At 23.1% G+C, this 22,201-nt stretch overlaps 1 protein-coding gene across 2 annotated transcripts in view; it reads left to right on the forward strand.

The window, feature by feature from the left end:
* LOC117182153 (uncharacterized protein PB18E9.04c-like) overlaps positions 1-22,201 on the forward strand; it is a 78,248-nt gene that overhangs the window by 20,874 nt on the left and 35,173 nt on the right. For both annotated transcript variants that reach the window (XM_033375203.1, XM_033375204.1), the window contains 2 exons: positions 5,098-5,233; positions 12,010-12,132. In XM_033375203.1, coding sequence (XP_033231094.1) covers positions 5,098-5,233; positions 12,010-12,132 — 259 coding nt within the window. The remainder of the gene's footprint in view (positions 1-5,097; positions 5,234-12,009; positions 12,133-22,201) is intronic.

The raw sequence follows: 22,201 nt of genomic DNA on the forward strand, positions 1-22,201 counted from the left end.
TGAAAGAGGGAGCTCTTCTTAATATTTTGACACCAAAATCATGTCGATACACCTTACCGACTGCGAGTAAATGCACCCACGCTTTAACTTGACAGACTGTATGTAAAAGAACTTTAATCTTCTTAGTGACTAATTCACCTTAATCGTTGAAAATTGAACTATTATTTTGAAAATGACATTAAAAATTTTAATATTTGATTGAAAATCCATGTATTTTGTAAAAATTACTGCTTTTTGGCTGAACATTTTTTTTTTTGTTAGAAAATTTATTTGTTTGATTAAAAATTTAACTATTTCGAGGAAAATTTATTTTATCTGCTTAAAAACTTAATTCTCCTACTGAAAAAATCTATTCTATCTTTTATTTAAAAAATATCTTTCCTAGTTGAAAATTAATTTATTTCATTGAAAATGAATCATTTTTTTAGTAGTAATTTAATCTTTTTGTTTGAAAATTTAATTACTTCATTGTAAATTTATTTTATATGGTTAAAAACTTGTTTCTCTTACTTAAAATTAAATTATTCTATTTTATGTTGAAAATTTGTCTTTTTTCGGTAGAAAATTCATTTTCTGGATTGCAAATTGAACTATTTGATTAAAAATGAATTTTTTAATTGAAGGTGCATCGATTTAGTTAATTGTTCTGTTATTTGTTTAAATTTTAACAAATTTTGTTGAAAATATGTTTTCTACTGTTAAAAATAATTTTTCTTAGAACCAAAAATGTAGCTATTCCATTTTTACTAGAAATTTGATTTTTTTTCAGTTGAAAATTCACTTTTTCAGTTAAAAATTTACTTATTTTGTTGAAATTTCTCATTTTTGAATTGAAACTTTATTAATCTTGGCAGAAAATATATATTTTTGTGTTGCAAATTAAATTTGGTATAAAGAATTTGTCTTTGTTTCTTGAAAACTAAACATTTTGGATAAGGTTTTTGTTTCTTTGTTGATTGAAAAATCTGCGCTGAAAAATCAACTCTTTTTTTAAAAATTCGTATTTTTGTTTTGTTTAATTTGACCATTTTCTTTATTGAAAATTAAAATATTTTATTGTGGAAATATCAAATATTACACTTTTGTTGAAAATTCATTTTTTTTCAATAAAAATGGTTTGTTTTTGTTCTAAAATTCCCTTCTTCTTAGTAGAAAATTAATTAATTTAACTCAAATTTTAATAAAATTTTATATTGGTACATTATAATTTTTTATCAATTCTATTATGCGGGAGATTTTGCGGATATTTTCAGGACACCTACTTTTTAAACAATGCTTAATTTTTGAAGTCAATTTCTTTTTATTTCTAAATGTATTTTTGTTTACAAAAACCGTTTTCCGGTAAAAAATGCTAAAATGGCTTATTTGTATTGTAAATATTCTGTAAAATATAATAACCTTTTATTAACAATAGCAATTTTTGACGAATGGAAACACCCAATATAACCTAAAAGTTGTTAAAAATTGGTCAATATTCCAATTTTTATGTAAAACGTGAACATAACCTTAAATTGTTGAATATGTGAATATTTTTAAAAAAATTTTAAATAAAAAAAACTGATTTCTGACGAAAATTACACCTCAAAATTGATAAAAGATTCTAAATCTTGTTTAAATTATAATGATTTTTGTATTAAAAACTACAATAATTTTTGAAGAGAAACACCGACATAACCCAAAATTGTTATAATATTCTAAATCTTGTTCAAATAATGTTTTTTTAATTGAAAATACCCATTTTCGATGTAAAAAGCCCACGTATCCTAAAATTATTTAATATTAGTCATCTTTTTTTAAATGTGATGATTTTTATTTGCAATTAACAATTTGAGGTGAAGCCTGCCAACATAACCTAAAGTTTTTAAAAAATTGTTAATATTCTTTGAAATCTAATAATTTTTTTATTAAAAATATCAATAATTTCTGACAAATCACCGTAACTTTTTGTTTTAAACGCCAATTTCCCGGAAAAAACGTTAATAAATCCGAAAGACGTGAATTGTTGAATTAATCTTTGAAATCTAATAATTTTTTATTAAAAATACCAATTTCCGGCGTAAACTGATAATAGAAGACTGCAAATTTAACTATTTCTTTGAAAATTCATTTTTTTTATAGAAAAATGCAATATGTGATTAAAAATTTAACTATTTTGTGGATAATTTACTTATTTAGTTAGAAAGTCATCTTTTTGGTCAAAAATTGAACAGTTTTTTCGAAAATTCGTTTATTTAAACAGAATATTTGACCTTTTGCACTGACAATTCATCTTCTTTGTTGAAAATTTCAATTATTTGGTTACAGTTGAAACTGTTTTTGGTTGATGTTCAATCTTTTTTGTTTGAAAATTCGACTATTTAGTTGAACATTCATCTTTGTAGGTGGAAAATTAAACAATTTCGTTAAAACTGTAAATATTTTGTTTATGATTTAATTATTTTGTTTGAAATAAAATTATCTTGAGAAAAAGTAATGTTTTTTGGTCAAGAATTTGTTTTTTAAAATGCTGACGTAACCTAAAATACTTGAAAATTGAAAATCTTAATGATGGAAATTCATTTTTTTTTTAACTGCAAATTTAACTATTTTTGTCAAAATGCTTTTTGGATGTTGAAATATCATGTATTAGGTTCTCTGTTAAGAATTCATCATTTTGATTGAAATTTAATCTTTTTTGTTTGAAAATTGGACTTGGGTTGTATATTTAACTTATTTGGTAAAAAAATTGCTATTTAAAATGCTAACATAACCTAAAATTCTTCAAAATATAGAATCTTGATGATGGGAATTAATTTTTTTTATTGCAAATTTAACCATTTTTTTCATTGCGTTTTTTTTTGTTAAAATATCTATTCTATTTTTCGTTGAGAATTCATCTTTTTGGTTGAAATGTAATCTTTTCTGTTTGAAAATTGGACTAATTGGTTGAAAATGTAACTTTTCTGGTCAAAAATTCCCGACGTAAAATTCTAACATAACCTAAAATAGTTGAAAATGCTCCTCTTGATGTTGAAAATTCATTTCTTTGATTACTAATTTACCTATTTTTTTAATGCATTTTTTTGTTATTAAAATATTATATTTTTCGTGTCAGAATTCAGCCTTTTTGTTGAAAATTCATCTTTTTGGGTTTATAATAAAAATATCTTTAGTTTAAATTTAATCTTTTTTGTTTGAAATCAAATTATTTTGATAAAAAGTTATGTTTTTTGGTCTAAAATTTCCGGTGTAAAGTGCTAACATAACCTGAAATTGGAAATTTTGATTATGGAAATTTATTTATTTTTATTGCAAATTTAACCATTTTTTTCATTGCACTTTTTTGTTAAAATATCTATTATATTTTTTGTTGAGAATTCATCCTTTTGGTTGAAATTTAATCTTTTCTGTTTGAAAACTTGACTATTTGGTTGAAAATGTAACTTTTTTGTCAAAAATTATTGGCGACGTAAAATGCTAACATAACCTAAAATTGTTCACAATTAGTAATCTTGCTGTTAAAAATACATGTCTTTGATTGCAAATTTAACTATTTTTTGGTCAAAAATGTGCCATTTTAAATGCTTACATAACCTAAAATTGTTAAAAATGGAAAATTTTGTTGATGGAAATTTTTTTTTATTGCAAATTTAACCTTTTTTCAAAATGCTTATTTGTTGTTAAAAAATAATGTATTATAATTTCGGTTGAGAATTCATCATTTTGTTTCATATTTAATCTTTTTTGTTTGAAAATTGCTAAAATAGCCTAAAATTGCTGAATTTTGGGAATATTGACGATGAAAATTCATTTTTTTACTGCAAATTTAACTATACTTTAATGCATTTTTTTGTTGTTAAAATATCATCTATTATATTTTTTGTTGAGAATTCAACTTTTAGTTTGAAATTTATTCTTTTCATTTGAAAATTGGACTATTTGGTTGAAAATGTAACTTTTTTGGTCAAAAATTGGCGGCGCAAAATGCTAACATAACCTAAAATTGTTGACATTTGGTAATCTTGCTATTAAAAATACATTTATTTGATTGCAAATTTAACTATTTTTTAAAAAATGCGTTTTTTTTGTTAAAATATCTGTTATATATTTTTGCGTAAGAATCCGCCCTTTTTGCTGAAAATTCAACTTTTTGGGTATAAAATTTAAATATTTTTGGTTGAAATTTCATCTGTTTTGTTTGAAAATTTGACTATTTGGTTTAAAATGTAATTATTGTGTTCAGAATTTAATTCTTCTTTTAAACCAAACTATTTTGTTAAAGAGAAATCCTTTTTGGTAAAAATTTTGCGGCGTAAAAAGCTAATATAACCTAAAATTGTTGAAATTGGAAATATTGATGAAAATTCTTTTTTTTTTACCTATTTGCTTGAAAATACGTTTTTTGTTTTTCTTAAAATATCACCTATAATATTTTTCATTGAGAATTACTCATTTTTGTTGAAAATTTAACTTTTTGGTTTCAAAATTTCAGTACATATTTGGCCAAAAATTCAAGTATTTTGTTGATAATTCAATTCTTTTGTTGAAATTGAAAAACTATTTTGTTAAAAAGTATTCTTTTTTGGTAAAAAAAATATTTGGCTTAAAACATTAAAATAACCTAAAATTGTTGCGAATTGTGAATCTTGATAATAATTTTCGTTTAAAAACACTAATCTCCGGTGCAATAAATTAACACAGCCTAGAAGTTTTAGAAAATTTACATTTTTCTCGAAACGTCATGATTTAATATTAAATTATATTTTTTTAAATACTAATTTCCAGTTAAAATCGCTAATATAAAGTGTGTATAATATTTTCAATAATTTATTAGATAATATTATAGTTTTAATTTAATTGGATAAGAGTTTTTAATAAAAAATAAAAATGTTTCTTAATGTATTATTATTTTTCTATTACTTTATTATTATTATTATTATTGTGTTTTTTTTATAAAAAGGGATTATTTGTAGATTTAATTTATTTTTTTTTCAAATTTCAAATTGCAATTGTTTGAAAAACAACTTTTTTGATTGGTGTCAATGAAAAAAATGATTCTCTTATTGTTCAAATTGCCGGAATAAAGATAGGATAATTTTGATGAATTTTAATTTACAGTCTGAGTGCATCGTACTGAGGGAGAGAAAGCTAAACATAGCTCCAGCCATTAAAAAACAGCCTTTCAATCGATCGTTCGATGGTGGATCAGGTTCTCCTCCTGCTGTGCCTACCAGTACCTACTATTATACAAATGGTCAGTGGATTTTTTTTTAATATGATTTATAATTTTATCGATCGTGGAATTAAAAATGAGCGATTAATATTTCTGTAAACTGTCCTCTAAAGCACAGAAACTTATTCGCTTTCGATTTCCAAATTAGGTTTCATAGTCTTATCACTATTTTCCTAATTTCAACACTTTTTTAAATTCCCCTTGTTTCCCTATTTTCGAAAAAAACTTACCCTTTTTCACATTTAGCCATTTTTTCCCCAAATCGCCCCTTCTAAGTTTTTGTTTTTGTTTTGCAAAAATGAAAAAGATTTTTTTAATTAAGGTTATTAGAGTCTCTTTGTACGTGGTTTTTATTTATGAAAAATATATTTTTCTTTATCAAAAAAAAAAAAAAAAAGTAAATAAAAATAAAATCTTTACGTTGTTGTAAAAAATTGCGATTTAATTTTACGAAATACTAAGAAAATTAAAATTAAAACTGCGTAAAAATTCGTATCAATTTCATCAAATTCTTTCGAATTCCTTAGAATTCTGCTAACTGCGCTCCAATTTTACTAAAATTGATTGAATATTTTTGATTAACATTTTTATTTGTGATTATAATTTTTTTATATATTTGAATCCTTTAGGAATTTAGTCTGAATTCTTTTGAATTTTTCGTAAAGCTTTTGAATTTTTTAAATTCGTTTCAATTTACGCAATTCAAATCAATTTGGTTGATGAACACTTTTTTTTTTAGTTTTCATAATTCACCCTGAAGTCTTGAAACTCACCTTGAATTCTCAGGCATTTCATCAAATTCTTTTGAATTCCTTTGAATTTTTCTAAATTCAGTTCAAATTGAATACGTTTGAAATGAACTTTTAAAATATTTTTGCATCTATTTCAAGTTACTTGATTTTTTAAATCAATTTTATCGAATTCTTCTCAATTCCTCTGAATAATTAAAATTTGATTTTGCGCTAAATTTCTGTTCACTTCTCAATTCGCTGGAAGTTTTTTCCATTTTTAAACTTAAATTTTATTATACATCCTTTAAAATTCGTATTTATTTACACAAAATCTCACGAATAACCTTGAATTATTATTAATTAATTCCATATTTACAGAAATTTGTGGAATATTTTAGACTTGAATTCATTTTTAATTCACCCTGAATCCGTATTAATTAATCCAGAATTCTTTTTAAAAAATTGTAGTGCTCCGTGAATTCTTTTGAATTCCCTTGAATTTTTATGAACTTTATCGAATTCATTTCATTTCAGTTAAGCTTTCTAAATTGACTGAAATCAATGGAATTTTTTCCCCAATTAATTAGAATTCTTTTGAGTTCACTTTGAATTTTTACTAATTTATCCAGAATTATTTCTAAAAATTATAATTTTCTTGTTTTTTTTTGTATTTCTGAATTCTTTTGAATTCACTTGAATTCTCAGTTCACTAAATTCTGTTCAATTCAATGTATGAAATTATCTTTAAAAGCATTTTATTAGAAATTGAATAAATTCAATTGATTTGTTAAAAATAATTTTCAATTCACTTAACTTTTTATTAATTTTGTCGAATTCTTATTTTCTTAAAATTTCTCTACAATAATTTATTTGATTCGTTGCCTTTTAAAATTATTCTTCCAATGCATTCAAATTCTGTTGAATTATACGCGAAATTTCTGTTCACTTCCATTGTACTAAATTTGATCAACATTTTTTACTTTTAAAATTTACTTTTAAGAAATTCTTTTAAATTGTTAGGAATTTTCTCAAAAATATCTTGACTTTCCTGAAATTCTTTATAATATATTCTAAATTTACTGAAATGTGTGGAACAATTTGTATTTTAAACATTGTTTTCAATTCATTTTCATCCAGAGAGTTTGCTTAATTTTGGCTTGAATTGCAATTTAAAACTGAGCAACAATGATTTTTTATTTTTAAAAGTAAATTTATATTACTGTATTTAACTATTTTATGAAGTTCATTTTTGTTTTGTTTTAAATTAATTTTTTTTAACTGAGAAATTAACTATTCCATTTTTTGTTAAAAATTAATAGTTTTTAGTTTATAATTTAAGTATCTGGTTGAAAATACATCTTTTATTTTGAAAAACGAGAAATTTGGTTAGAAAATTCGTTTTTCCTTTGGTTGAAAATTATTATTATTATTTTTTTTTTTTGCTACAAATTTAATCATTCCAGTTAAAACTTGAATTATTTTGTTGAATTTTCTTCATGATTTTGTTTTAACCAGGGTGAATTTATTTGAGTTGAATATTCCATCATTTTAGTTAAAAATTAATCTCTTTGGTTAAACATTACTTTTTTTTAAGTTAAAATTTATGTATTCAATTTTGGTTGAAAAATAATACCTTCTTAGTTCAAAATTCACGTATATTGTTAAAATTTGTCTTTTTTGGTAGAAATTAATCTTCTTGGTTGAAAATGAACTATTTCAGTTAGTCATTGTCATTGTAATATCATTTGCGAAAAATTCTTGAGAAAATTCAAAAATATTTTTGAATATTTCAGATGTTTGTCGAAAAAGTACAATTTTCTTATTTTACAGGATTTTGTAAAATTTGAGGAAAAATTCGAGTGATTTTAAAATATATTCATGACTTTTAGAAGTTTTGAATATAAGTTTTTCACTTACTTGAATTATCCCTAAAATTTGGAAAAATCTTGGAAAATTAACAAAAAAAATGACCTTAAATGTTCTTCTGAAATATTTTGAAAGTTTTCTATAATTTCTTAAAAAATCAATTTTTCAGAATGAATACACATTAAAAATTCTTCCTAGCAATTATAAACTCCGTGTATTTTTTTATGAAAATTCATTTATTTTTTTGTAGAAATTTATCTTCTTTGTTTGAAAATTCAACTTTTTAAACAATTTCAATGTAACTATGAATAAAATATTCCATATTTTTTATTGGAAATGGAAATATTTCTGAAAAATAAAATAATCTTCAAATCTTGCAGATTCTGTTTTGACAATTTTAGAAATCTTTTTCAATTTTTAGAACAATTTTTAATATTACCTTAAAATTAATTTTTAAAAATAATAAATCTGTTTAAATTATTTCAAAATTAGGAAAACTTTTTTTTTTATTATTGTAAAGCCTTTTACATTTTTTTTCGAATTTTTAATAAATTTTTGTAATCTTGCTAGTTGAAACATTTTGTTTGAAAATCTTTCCCATTCTTTTTGGAAATTTGAGAAAATATCTTAAAATCTTTTAAAGTTTTTGTAAATTTCTTTTAAAAATGAAAATTATTTTAAATGTTCTCAGAAATTTCAAACAAGTTTTTTTATTGTCCTGAAGCCTTTGAAAGTGACTCAAAATTTTGAAAAATCTTTTATAATTGAAAAATAGCACTTCAATTTTCCATTTTTTTTTTAAATGTAGCAATATTTTCAAATCCTTTTGAAGTTTCTTTAAAAATTAGTTTTTTTAATAGAGAAAAAAATGTTCAGGAACCACAATGCAATTTTTTTAGTTTCATTAAGTCTTTCAAACTTCTTAAAAAGCTTCGAAAATTTGTTCTAAATCTTTAAAAATGTACATTTTGTTTTGCATTTTTGTAATACTTTCTCAAATATCAAATTATTTTTTAATCATTTAAAAAAGTTTTTTTTATTATCGTGAAATAAAATTATTAAAAAATATTCGAAAATATTCAAAAATGTCATTTTTAAAAATATTTTTAAAATGTTTTCATTTTGTAAATTAATTTTGAATCTTTTTAAAACTTTTAAATGTCTTTGATAATTTAAATTTTCTCAGGAATTTCAAGAAACTTTTGTATTATCATAAAAACTTTCATAATCGTTAAAAAGCTTCAAAATTTTTATTTCCAAATATTTAAAACAATACGCTTTTTCCAGCTTCTCTAAAAACGTTTTTAAGTTTGAAATTAATTTTGAATCATTTAAAACGTCTAATTGTCCATAAAATTGATTAAATTTTTGATTAAACTTTGTAATATTGCTAATTAAAAAAAAAAGTCTAAATCGTCAATATTATTTTTAGAAATTTTAAGAAATAATTAAAAGTGTTTTGAAATCTTGTCAATTTTATTTTATTATTATTTATTAACTTCATTTACATTTTGTTCACAATTTTTGGAAACCTTTTCAAACTTAAAATAATTTTTTAACCATTTTCAAAACTTTCAAACCTTCTAAATATGTTTTTAAATTCTTTGCATTTGTCCAAAATTGTTCTTCAAATTCTGAAAAATGAAAAAAAAAACCTTTAACATTTTTGCCAAATTTGTTATAAAATTGCGTAATCTTGCTAATTGAAACATTTTTAGACAATAATTTCTAATCTTTGAAATTCTTGGTTAATTTTCTCTTTAAATTTATTTTAAAAATGAAAAAGCAGTTTAAATTTCTTCAAGAATTTTAAGTTTTTTTTTGAAATCTTTAAAAACTTCTAAAAAAGCATCGAATTTTTTTGGAAGCCTTAAAAAATTCACATTTTGTTGGGAAGAAATCGAAATAGTTTAAAATTTCAAATTATTTGTTTTTATTATTTCTAAAACTTTAAAACCTTCTAAATACCTTTTAAAATTATTTGAATTTTTCTTAAAATTCTGAAAAATTACAGAAATTGCTTTAACATAATTCAGCGTCTGGTTTAAAGATTTTATAAAATTTTTGTAATCTTTTAAAATATTTTGTAATCTTTTCAAATATTTTTAAATATTCTCTTGCAATTAATTTGTCAAAATGAAATATTAGTTCAAATTTTCCGATGAATTCTAAAAAAAAATTTTTTATTATCGTGAATTTTTTCAAAATCCTCAAGAAGGTTCAAAATTTTCATTTCCAAACATTAAAAAGTATATATTTTTAAAAAATTTTTTGAAATATTTTCAGATTTTAACTTAAGTTTGAATCTTTTTAAATTTTCGAAATTTCTTAAACTTGCTTGTATGTTTTATAAATCTCGGAAATCTTGCTATTTGAAAGATTTTGCTTCGGAATCTTTCCCATTCTTTTATTTTCTTGAAACCTTTTAAAATGCTTAAATAGCTTCTTTATTTTCAAAATTTTCAAAAATCTACTAATTACATTTTGTATATCAAAATACTAGATACCTTTCTTACGTTTATTTAAATTATTGAATATATTATTTTGATGAACGTACGTTTCTCATAAACCTGAAGTTTGCAGACTTTTTTTAAGCGAGGCAAAAAAAAAATGAAAACTTCATCTAATCATGAACAAAGTTTTTCTGGGAACAATAGTTTAAAATTATTTCGAGAATTTTCGAGATGGTACGAGAATTAATCGAAAAGGGCGCTATGCGCTTTTTAATATAGGGATTATTTAATAATAGCATTAGCATTTTGGTGTTGAAATATTAGTGGTCAGTGAATTTTGAATAGTACATTATGCAACAAGGTGCGAAAGGAGCCAATTTTTTCGCGGCTGGGTTTACTACTCGATCTAGAGAGTAATTAATTAACCGAGGGAAAATCTACTTTCGTCCCAGTGTTGCACATAGTATTTTATTCCACTCTCGACCGTGGCCACCTTTTGGCCCTGAAAAGCGGGTCCGACGCATTTTTCTATTGCTTTGTTCGCGCCTCGAATGTTGATCGACTAATTTTTACTTTCGCCCCTCTAGTTTTACTTTCGCCCTGCAAATTTTATTCTCGCCCTTCTGATTTTACTTTTGCCACGCTGATTTTATTTTGGCCCCGAAAATATTACTTTGGACCCGCTAGTTTTACTTTCGCCCCGCTGATTTTACTTTCGCCCTGCTAATTTCACTTTCACCTCGCTAGTTTTACTTTCGCCTCGCTAATTTTACTTTCGCACCGCTAATTTTACTTTCGCCCCGCTGATTATTATACTTCCGCATCGCTAGTTTTATTTTGGCCTCGCTGATTTTTCTTTCGCCCCGCAGATTATACTTTCGCCCCGCTGATTTTATTGTCGCCCCGATAATTTTACTTTCGCCCTGCTAATTTTACTTTCGTCCCGCTGATTTTACTTTCGCCATGCTAGTTTTATTGAGACCTCGCTGATTTTACTTTCACCCCGCTAATTTTTCTTGCACCTCGCTGATTTTACTTTCTCACCGCTAATTTCACTTTCGCCCTGCTAGTTTCACTTTCGCCCCGCTGATTATACTTTCGTCCCGCTAATTTTACTTTCGCCCCACTAGTTTTACTTTTGCCCCGCTGATTATACTTTCGCCCCGCTTGTTTTATTTTGGCCTCGCTGATTTTTCTTTCGCTCCGCTGATTTTACTTTCGCTGCACTGATTTTACTTTTGCCATGCTAGTTTTATTGTGACCTCGCTGATTTTACTTTCATCCCGCTCATTTTTTTGCAACTCGCTAATTTTATTTTCGCCCCGCAAATTTCACTTTTGCCCCGCTAGTTTTACTTTTGCCCTGCTGATTATACTTTCGCCCGCTAGTTTTATTTTGGCCCCGCTGATTTTTCTTTCGCCCCGCTGATTATACTTTCGCCCCGCTGATTTTACTGTCGCCCGATAATTTTACTTTCGCCCCGCTAGTTTTACTTTCGCCCCGCTAATTTTATTGTCGCCTCGCTGATTATACTTTCGCCCCGCACATTCGGTTTTGCGGGAAATATATGCAACTTTCGCCCCTATTTTCAGGGGCAAAAGGTGGTCATTTCGGTCGAGACTGGAATAAAATGAATTGTTGCGACCGTCCTGTAAGCCCCCCACCCCCTCACCCTAAAAAGATTTTGCAACAATTTAGAAAAATCGATTACGGAAACGATTAATTGAAGAATTTCTTTAAATTTTAGGTATGAGCCTCACCTATCAAAATGGAATGACGTTTTACAACGCAGGAGCTCCAGCCCCCGGAACTGCGATCGCACCTCCACCGACTGATCCAGCAGCGCTTTATCAAGCCGCAGGAGTATTCGGTATGTTTCTTTTTATCATTAGGCACGATTACCTAAGCAACCATTGTTTTCCATCACACGAGTTTCATTGAAGTTTTCATTGCTTTTTTTTTTCTAATTCTCTCTTCCTTTTATTTATTTTTTTCGTTATTTAACACTTCTCTAATCCAAGTTTTCCCGCTCTCGATTTTTGTAACTCAAGTTACAATTTCGAAAAGCCGAGCTATTCAGATTGAGTGCAAATTCCAATTACTATACTAACTGCTAAACAACTAAATCTGTGATAATATTATTCGAGGAATTGGCAATTATCAGGGTGTCTATCTGGATGGAAAATTAGGGAAATTGATTCAGTGTTCGAGATTTTTTATTCGATTGCTTTAGTTCTTTTCAATTGCCAGGCTGGCTAAAGGTTAGGAATAACCTGGAAATCAGGGAAAAGTTAGAGAATTTTTTGGCCAGCAAAAGTGAAGGATTTTGAAGAAAAAAATGTCTTTAGTAGCGTCAACGAAGCATTTTAGTTGGAAGTCCTCATGAACAGCTCCGTTTTTGATAATTTTTTTTCAAACATTTTTTTTTTTTTATTATTAAAAATTAGAAACCTTTTGGTGGGGGCAAACAAGCATTTCTATTGTTTAAACAATTGTAATGATATTTTAGTTTACAAAATTTTTTAATACGATATTCATCAAAAACTTTAAAAAAAAAGATTTATATTTTTATTCATATTGCAGTCATAAATAGATAAAAATTAAATAAAAATACAGTAAGAATTTTTCAAATAATTGCTTATCATTTTTTTTTATATAATAGTGCAGTGGCATAAAATTAATGTACATAACCCAATTAGAAATGACTTTATTTATTTATTTAGTATTTAAACAATTAATGGTGAGAAATTTAATATTGTATATCAGACATTATTGAAAATATAATTAAATTTGAATTTTAAATATTCATGAAGAGTGATTTATTAGTTTTTAAAAAAAATATTTTATTAAATATAAATAATTTAGTGCTTTACTCACATATACAAAAAATGGAAAATTTAATTTTCATTAATATTCTGCTTATCGGAGATACGATTAATGTGAATAACAATTTTTACAAAACTTTCTTATTTTCGAAACAGAATAATTTTGTACTAAATAATTTAATTTTTAACCGAAAACATGAATTTCCAACCGAGAAGATTAATTTTTTGGAGAGAAGGCGAATTTAAAATATATATATGAATTTTTAAACAGTCTATTGGATGTTCAACTATAAAAGATAAATTTTCGGCCAAATAGTTGCATTTTCTTTTGAGAAAAATAAATTTTACCAAAAAATGAAATACTATAATTATCAATAAAAAAAATTAATTTTTTGCAAAAAAAACCGAATGTTCACAAAAAATAGTTAAAGTTTGAATCAAATAGATGATTTTTTAACTAAAATTAAAATTCTCAACCAAAGATATCAATTTTCAACTAAAGCCATGCGCCAAACAATACATTTTTAACAAAGTACTTCAACTTTTAACCCAATAGTGGAATTTTCGACCAAAATGATTAATTTTATACCTTAAAGGATGAATTTTTAACAAAATATAACGCAATAGTATGTCAAAAACGTACACATTTCTTGAACCCACACAGCAAATTTTTACGATGTAAATATATAATGATGGATACACAATTTATTTTAGCAACTTTTTTTTATTCTAAAATTACTATATAAAGAGATTTTTACAAAAAAAAATGGGGACAAAACTTAAATTTTTTAATAAATATCATAAATATTGTTTAAACAATATAAATAATTGTTTGTCCCCTCCAAAACGTTTCTGATATTAAATAATATAAAAAGAAAAATTAAAAAGAAAAAAAATTTGATTTTTTTAAAACTATTTTAAAAGCTTCTAGGGTATTTTTAAATATTCTACGACATTTCTTAATAAATTTCAATAATTGAAAAGAATTTCGAAATATTGTATACGGTATTTTTTTTAATTCCGAGGAATTTTCAAGAGCTTTACAAGGTTTCAAGGGATTTCGAATTATTTCGAAGGATTTTAAATATTTAAGCACATTTTTAAAACTATCAAGGAATTCTAAAAAGCTTTAAAAACTTTTTAAAGGATTTCGAAAGATTTTGTATAGTATTTAAAAAACTAGTTTGGTGAAAATTAATTTATTTTGTTGATAATTAATCTTTTTGGTTAAAAATCCATCTTTTTTTCTTTAAAAATTCATCATTTTGATTGAAATTTTTTTTCTTGATCGACTGAAAAATCTTTCTTAGTTAAAAATTCGTACTTTTTCGTTAAATTATACTGTTTTTTATTTAAAATTAAAATTTTTTTGGGTTGAAAGATCAACTATTATATTTTTTAAAATTATTTTATTGACAATTTATTTTTTTTAAGATTCATCGTTTTATATGAAATATTAACTCTTTGATTGAAGATTGAACTATTTCGTTGGATTTTGTTTTGTTTGAAAATTACTTTTTTTGAAGTGACATTTTCAATAATCCAGTTGAATATTCCTGCAATTTAGTTGGAAATTAATCTCATATTTTGTAGTTTAATTTTTGTAAATAAAAATTTGACTACTGAATTTTTCGTTTTTTTGAAAATTTATTTTTTTTTGTTGAAACTTGATTTTTTAATTTGAAAATTGATCTCTTTTATTGAAAATTCAACTATGGTTAAAAATTCATCACTTTGTCTGAGAACGTCAATATTTTGTTTGAAAATTCGTTTTTGTTTATTGTAAAAATTCATTTTTTCAACTTAAAACTTAAGTGTTCCATGTCTTTTTTTTTTGTTGTAAAAATTAAAATATTTATATTTTGTTGTAAATTCGTATTTTTGGGAACAAATTAATATATTTTTTGATTGAAAATTTAACTGCAGGGTTTAAAGTTGAACCACTGTGGTCAAAAATCATTTTATTTTAATTTAACTTTTAATATTATGTTGAACATTCGCTTTTTTTCTCTGTTTGAAACTCAAATTTTCTACTGTATATTCTATTTTTGGTTGAAAATTGATCGATTCAAATTTAAAATTGAACAATTTGATTTGAAAATTCAAGAATTTGATTTAAAAATTCAACTTTTTTGTTGAAAATTTTTCTTTTTGGTTACAAAATTGATCTTTTTCAGTTGAAAATTCAATTATTTATTTAAAAATTCTTGTATTTTTTTAAATTTCGTGTTTTTTTGGTAGAAATTAATTTTCTTGTTTGAAAATTTATCTTTTTGATTAAAAATATTATGATTCGAGTTAAATATTCATAATTATTGTTGAAATTTCATATTGTTAGTTTAAAATTTACCTTTACAGTTGAAGATTCGTAATTTTAATTCAATATGCCATTTACGTCGAAAATTGATCTTTTTTTATTTCAAAATTTAACTATTTCGCTAAAAATGTTTCTTTTTTAAATAAAAATAACGTATTTTTATTAAAAAGTCGTATTTTTTTAATAGAAAATTAATCTTTATGTTTAAAAATTAATCTTTTTGATTTAAAATTTAAGATTTCAGTTAAAGATTCATAATTTTTATTTAAAATTTCATCTATTTGGTTGCAATTTTTTCTTTTTCAGTTAAAAATTAATGTATTTTTGTTGAAAAATCGTATTTTTGTACAGAAAATTAATCTTTATGTTTAGAAATTAATCTTTTTGGTTGACATTTTTTCTTTTTCAGTTGAAAATGCATGTATTTTTGTTGAAAAATCGTATTTTTTTATAGAAAATTAATCTTCATATTTAAAAATTAATCTTTTTGGTTTAAAATTTAACATTTAAGTTGAAGATTCATAATTTTTATTCAGAATTCATCAGATTGGTGGAAAATTGATCTTTTTTATTTAAAAGTTTAACTATTTGGTTGCAATGTTTTCTTTTTAAGTTAAAAATTGATGTATTTTTGTTGAAAAGTCATATTTTTCATAGAAAATTAATCTTTGTGTTTAAAAAATAATCTTTTTGTTGTAAATTCAATTATTTCAGTTACATGTACATTATTTTAGTTCAAACTGCATCTTTTTGGTTGAAATTGTTTCTTTTTAGTTAAAAATGAATGTATTTTTTTTTAATCGTTTTTTTTATAGAAAATTAATCTTTATGTTTAAAAATTAATATTTTCGATTTAAAATTTAACATTTCAGTTGAAGATTCATAATTTTTATTCAAAATTCATCAGACTCGTGGAAAAGTGATCTTTTTTATTAAAAAATTAATGTATTTTTGATGAAAAATCGTATTTTTTATAGAAAATTAATCTTTGTGTTTAAAAATTAATCTCCAATTTTAAAAACGTATCTTTCTGGCTCAAAGTTCGAGTGACTTAGTTAAATAAATAAAATTAACTAAATTATAAATAAAATAAACTATATGTTTTGAAATTAATCTTTTTAGAGGAAAATCCAACTTTTTTGTTGAGAATTTATGTATAACAAAAAATCGTCTTTCCTGGTAGAAAATGAATATGTTAAATATTCATAATGTTAGTTGAAAATTCATGTTTTTGGTGAGTTTTTTTGCGGAAAATTAATTAATTTAACTAAAAATTGAATTATTTTATTTTTAGTTGAAAATTCGACTATTTGGTTGAAAAATCGTCATCTTTGGTAGAAAATTAATCTGTTGATTTTACATGGAAAGATAAGAATTTGAGAGAATTTAAATTTAATTTAAAATATGAGAACATAAAATAAAAACCTGTTTTGAATTATGATTCAGGCTCGTGGACATCAATAAACAAATTCGAGAAATTATTATTTAATTTGTCAAAGCTTTCTAAATTAAACAAAATAATTGAATCCCTAGAAACTTAACAAACCTTTTTTTTTAAATTAAAGTTATTATTATTGTTTTAAAAATGTGAAATATTTCAATGGCTACGTGCTATGAAAAATTATACCCTGGAAAAAACCTGGAATTTTTAAGAATTTTTTCTCCAGGATTTGAGTAGACACCCTGATAATTACCAGACCAGGAGGAAACCGGAAATTTAAAATCATCGATTTGTGCTAGACACTCTGATTATTCAAAATAGTTACTGCCCGAAATTGTATTCTTGTTTGTACTTTACGAATGCACGTTACTTTTCCGTGCACTGAAATTTTGCAGCATTTGCGAAATTGTTTTGCCGATAAATCAGACCGAAAATCCTTGGATTTTAATTTGTGTAGATTTATTGCTACTTGAAGTGACGGTTCGTATGAAATTATAAAAAAAACAAAACAAAGTTATCAACAAATTGCAGGAATTCGCGATTATTTCTCGTTATTTTCTCCTAGAACTTCAAAAATTGTGTAACAATTTCTGATCAATAAGTTTGTAGCTTAGTCCGTGAATTTTTAGTTTATTAGATAGTTTTCCAGAGATTATTTTTTTTATTGAGGCTCAATTAAATATAAAATTATTACATTAAATTGAAAATGAAATTCGTCATTTAAAAATAATTTTCATGGAGCAAATTAGGATATTTTTTTCTATCAATCTATCATTAGTCGTAAATATTTTAAAAATATTGTACGTAAGAATATTTTCTCTAAAATAGAAGGGTGGCCATTGGACTCGGAAACTGAAAAGTTACAGTGCACTTTTTTCAGAAAATTTTTAATTTAATAAATGAAAACTGTGGATTCGATTCCTGCTGCAGGCATTTTTTTTTTCTTCAATTTTTTTTATTGTGATTGGCTATTAATAGCAGTGCCCCAGTAATCGTAAAGATTTTAATAATCATTAAACTTTTTTATAATTTTAAGAAAAAAAAAAGTTAAAATGGCATTTAATGATAAGACTCGTTTATTTGTAGTATTTTGTAGTATCCAATGGAATTTAAATTAATTTAAACTTTTTTTTTGTATATAATTCTCATTTTTCTGTATTGAATTAAAATGGTATATTTTGATTATTATTATTTTTATATGAGATAAAAATTTAGTAGAAAAATAAAACAAATAGAAAATATTTTTAGTGGCATCAATTTAAAATTTAATATATTCAGCTTGATTTGAATAAACTTAATATTCAATTGTAAATTCTTAAAATCAGTTTGTTTTCAAAGTTGTATAAATTTAATTTTCCTGAAATTCTTCAGAAAAATCCATTTCAGATGTGTTGAATATAAATCTAGAAAAATTTGAAGAAAAATTTGTTGTTTTACAGAGTTTTGCAAAATTTTATGAAAAATGAGAGCCAGGTTAAAAGGGCATTTAAGACTTCTGGAAATGTGGCAGGAATTTAAAAATACTTTATAAATTTTCGGAAAATGTTTTAAAGTTTTAAAATATTTGTAATCTCTTTAATAATTAGAAAATTTATAAATATCTTTTAAACTGGCTGGAATTATTCCTACAATTTTGAATAATCTTGAAACATTTTTTTAATTTCCTGAAGGCCTTTCAGATTTTTTAGAGATTGAAAATCTGTACAAAAATCTGAAAGGCCTTTAGGGAATTTAAATAATTTTTTCCTCATTTTTTGAAATCTTTTTAACTTTTCTTCAAAAATTAAAAAATTTCCAAGTAATCTTAAGAAAATCTGTTTGTTATTTTGGAACCTTTCAAAATATTTAGATATAATTTCTAAAATAATTTAAGTTTTGAAAAGATTTCAAACAATTTTAAAACAATATATAGTTTTCTTAGAAATCTTAAAAAAATTTGTTAATCTACTTGAAAGCTTCGAAAATTCTTGTAAAACTTCTAGTTTTGTTGTCAACAAAAATTAAATAAGAAAATTCTTAGAATCTTCTTCAAATTTTTTTTTTCGAAATTTACAAAAATATAAATTTTGTTTGCAATTTTTTCAATTGCTTTCAAAATTAAAATATTCTTGAAATTATTTCTAAACTTGTAAATATATTCTGCATTTTAAAATGACACGCAATTTTCTTTAAATTAAAATGTCTTGAAATAAATTTTTCAAAATAAATATAGTTTGAAGTTTTCGTATGAATTGTAAGAAAATTTTGCGTCCTTTTGAAACCTTTCAAAAATTAATGCAAATTTAAAATAATTGCTTTATAAGCTTTTAGATTCTTTTTTTTTATAATCAAACCTGTTAAAATCCTTAAAAGTTTAAACATTTTATTTCGAAATTTTCAAAATTCTACATATTGGTTTAATTTTTTGAAATATTCAAATTTTTAATTGTTCTGGAAATCTTAGAATTTTAAATTATTTTTAAACTTATTTCCCAACTTCTAATTATCTTTTGAAATGATTCGCATTTTTCTTAAAATTTAAAAAAATGCAACCAAATAAAGAAAATTGAATGAAAATTTTATCTTTTTAAATATTTTCTAAAAATACATTTTTTAAATAAAAATCTTTTGAAGTTTTCTTAGGAATCTTAAGAAATTGTTGTTTGTATTCTCCTGAAATTTTTGTTCAAATTATTTTGAAATATTTAAAAATCAATAAAAAGCTACAAAATTTAATTTCAAAATCTGCATTTTGATTGAAATTTTTTGAAATCTTTTAAATTTAGAAAACTACTTCATGTTTTTAAAACTTTTAAATATTTTTTTAAATTATTAAAATTTTTCTTCGCATTTTTTTAGATCCCGAAAAATTTTAAAAATTGCTTAAAAGTCTTCCAAATTCTTTTTTGACAATTTTGAAAATATTTTTCTATTTTCTTTTAAAACTTTTCAAAATCTTTGAGAAGATGCACAGTTTTATTTCGATTTTTTCAAGAATCTAGAGATTGTTTTTTAATTTATTGAAATATTTTCAAATTTTAAATTATTTTTGAACTTCTAAATATCTTTTGAAATTTTTCGCATTTTTCTTAAATTTAACAAAGAAATAGCCTGAAAATCGTAGTGATTCTTTTTTAACTGGTTGGTAAATCTTTTAAAAAGATTAAAAATATTTTTTAATATTTTCTAAAAATAAATTTTTATAAATAAAAATCATTTGTAGTTTTTTTTTAGGAATCTTACAAAAGTTTTGGTATTTTCCTGAAATTTTTGTTTAAATTATTTTAAAATATTTAAAAATTAATAAAAAGATACAAAATTTCGATTGAAAATCTGCATTTTGATTGCAATTTTTTGAAATATTTAAAAATTTCAAACATTTTCAATAATTTTGAAAATATTTTTCTATTTTCTTTTAAAACTTATCAAAAGTTTTAGGAAGGTACAACATTTTATTTTGAATTTTTAAAAAATCTAGATATTTTTTTTAATTTCTTGAAATCTTTTCAAATTTTAATCTATTTTTGAACTTCTAAATATCTTTTGAAATGATTCGCGTTTTTCTTAAAATTAAAAAAAAATCTAACAAAAAAAATTGCATGAAAATGTTGCTGATTCTTTTTAAATTGGTTGGTAAATCTTTTGAAAAGCTTTAAAATCTTTTTAAATGTTATTTAAAAATAAATTTTTTTTAATAAAAATCATTTGAAGTTTTGTTAGGAATCTTAATATATTTTTTTGTATTCTCCTGATTTTTTGTTTGTTTAAATTATTTTGAAATATTTAAAAAACAATAAAAAGCTACACCATTTTATTTCAAAATATGCATTTTGTTTGAAATTTTTTGAACTATTTTAAATTTTCAGTTTACTTTCATTTTTTTAAACTTTGAAATATATTTTTAAATGATTGAAATTTTTCCTAGTATTTTTTTAGATCCCGAAAAATTTTTAAAATTGCTTAAAAGTGTTCCAAATTATTTTTTGACAATTTTTCTCTATTTTCTTTTAAAACTTTTCAAAATTTCTCTCAATTTTATTTCTCTCATTTTTTTCTCATTTCTCTCAAAATTAAAAAAAAATGGAACAAAATAAAAAAATTGCCTCAAAATAAAAAACCTTTTTAAATTTCCTTCTAGGAATCTTCAGAAAATTTCTTGAAACATTTCAGAGTGCCTAAAAACTTCAAAAATTTTATTTCAAAATCTACGTATTGTTTTTAATTTTTTTTAATCTTCAAATTTAAAATTATTTTGTAATAATTTCTGAACTTGTAAATAATTTTTGAAATCATTCTAATTTTTCTTAAAATTTAAAAAAACGTGACAAAAATTTCAAAAATTACTTTCAAATCTTGGAGATTTCTTTTTATTTATTTTCAAAATCTTTTGAAATGGCTTAGAATCTTTTTAAGTATTCTCTTAAAACGAATTTTTAAAAATAAAAATCATTTGAAATCTATCTTGAAATTTTTCAGTCTTTAGAAAGCTTCAGTTTGCTTCGAAATCTACGAAAATTTAGATTTTTTAAAAGTCTTTCCAAATTTTAATTTATTTTCGAAATTATTTGTACAATTCTAAATAACTTTTGAAATTATTCGCATTAAAATTTTTTTTTTTTCATTGCAACCAAATTTTTAAAAATTGCTCTGAAATCTTGGAGATTTTTTTTCCAACTATTTTAATATTTGTTTGAAACGCTTTAAAATCTTTTTAAATATTCTCTTAAAACACATTTTTCAAAACAAAATTAATTTTCCATTTTCTCAGGTATTAAAAAAAATGTGTTTATCCTTTCAAAATTCTTAAAAAGCTAGTAATTCTTTTGTTTGAAATCTGCAAAACTGAACCAAATTTTTTCAAATTTATCCTACAATTTTTTTTCTCTTTTTCAACAATTTTGGAAATATTTTTCAATTTTTTCTTCAAATTAATATATTTAAATGAAAAATTTCCCTAGAAACTACAAAAACAATGATTTAATCTCTGGAATAAACGAATATTTTGTAAAAAAATTTTATAATGTTACACTTTTAAAAATTTGTCTTTGAAATTTTCGAATTCTGTTTCAAAATTGTAGAAAATAATTTGGAATGTTTTGAAATCTGTTTTCACTTTTCTATGATAAAAAATAATTTTTTATTTTCCTAGGATTCTCTATAACAAATTTTTTATTTACTTGTAAAGTTTCAGCATTCTTAAAAACCTTTTTTCATTTCGAAATCACCAAAAATCTCGATTAAGAAAAAAATATATGAGGGTGCACTGTAACTTTCTGGAAATGGATTTTTTTAACCATTATTTTGGCCACCCTGAACATATTTCAGCTCTCGAAAACTGATATTTCAAGTTAATCTTGATTTAAAAAAAAAAAAAAAA

Source organism: Belonocnema kinseyi, chromosome 10 (assembly GCF_010883055.1).
Source record: "Belonocnema kinseyi isolate 2016_QV_RU_SX_M_011 chromosome 10, B_treatae_v1, whole genome shotgun sequence".
NCBI classification, from domain to species: Eukaryota; Metazoa; Arthropoda; class Insecta; order Hymenoptera; family Cynipidae; genus Belonocnema; species Belonocnema kinseyi.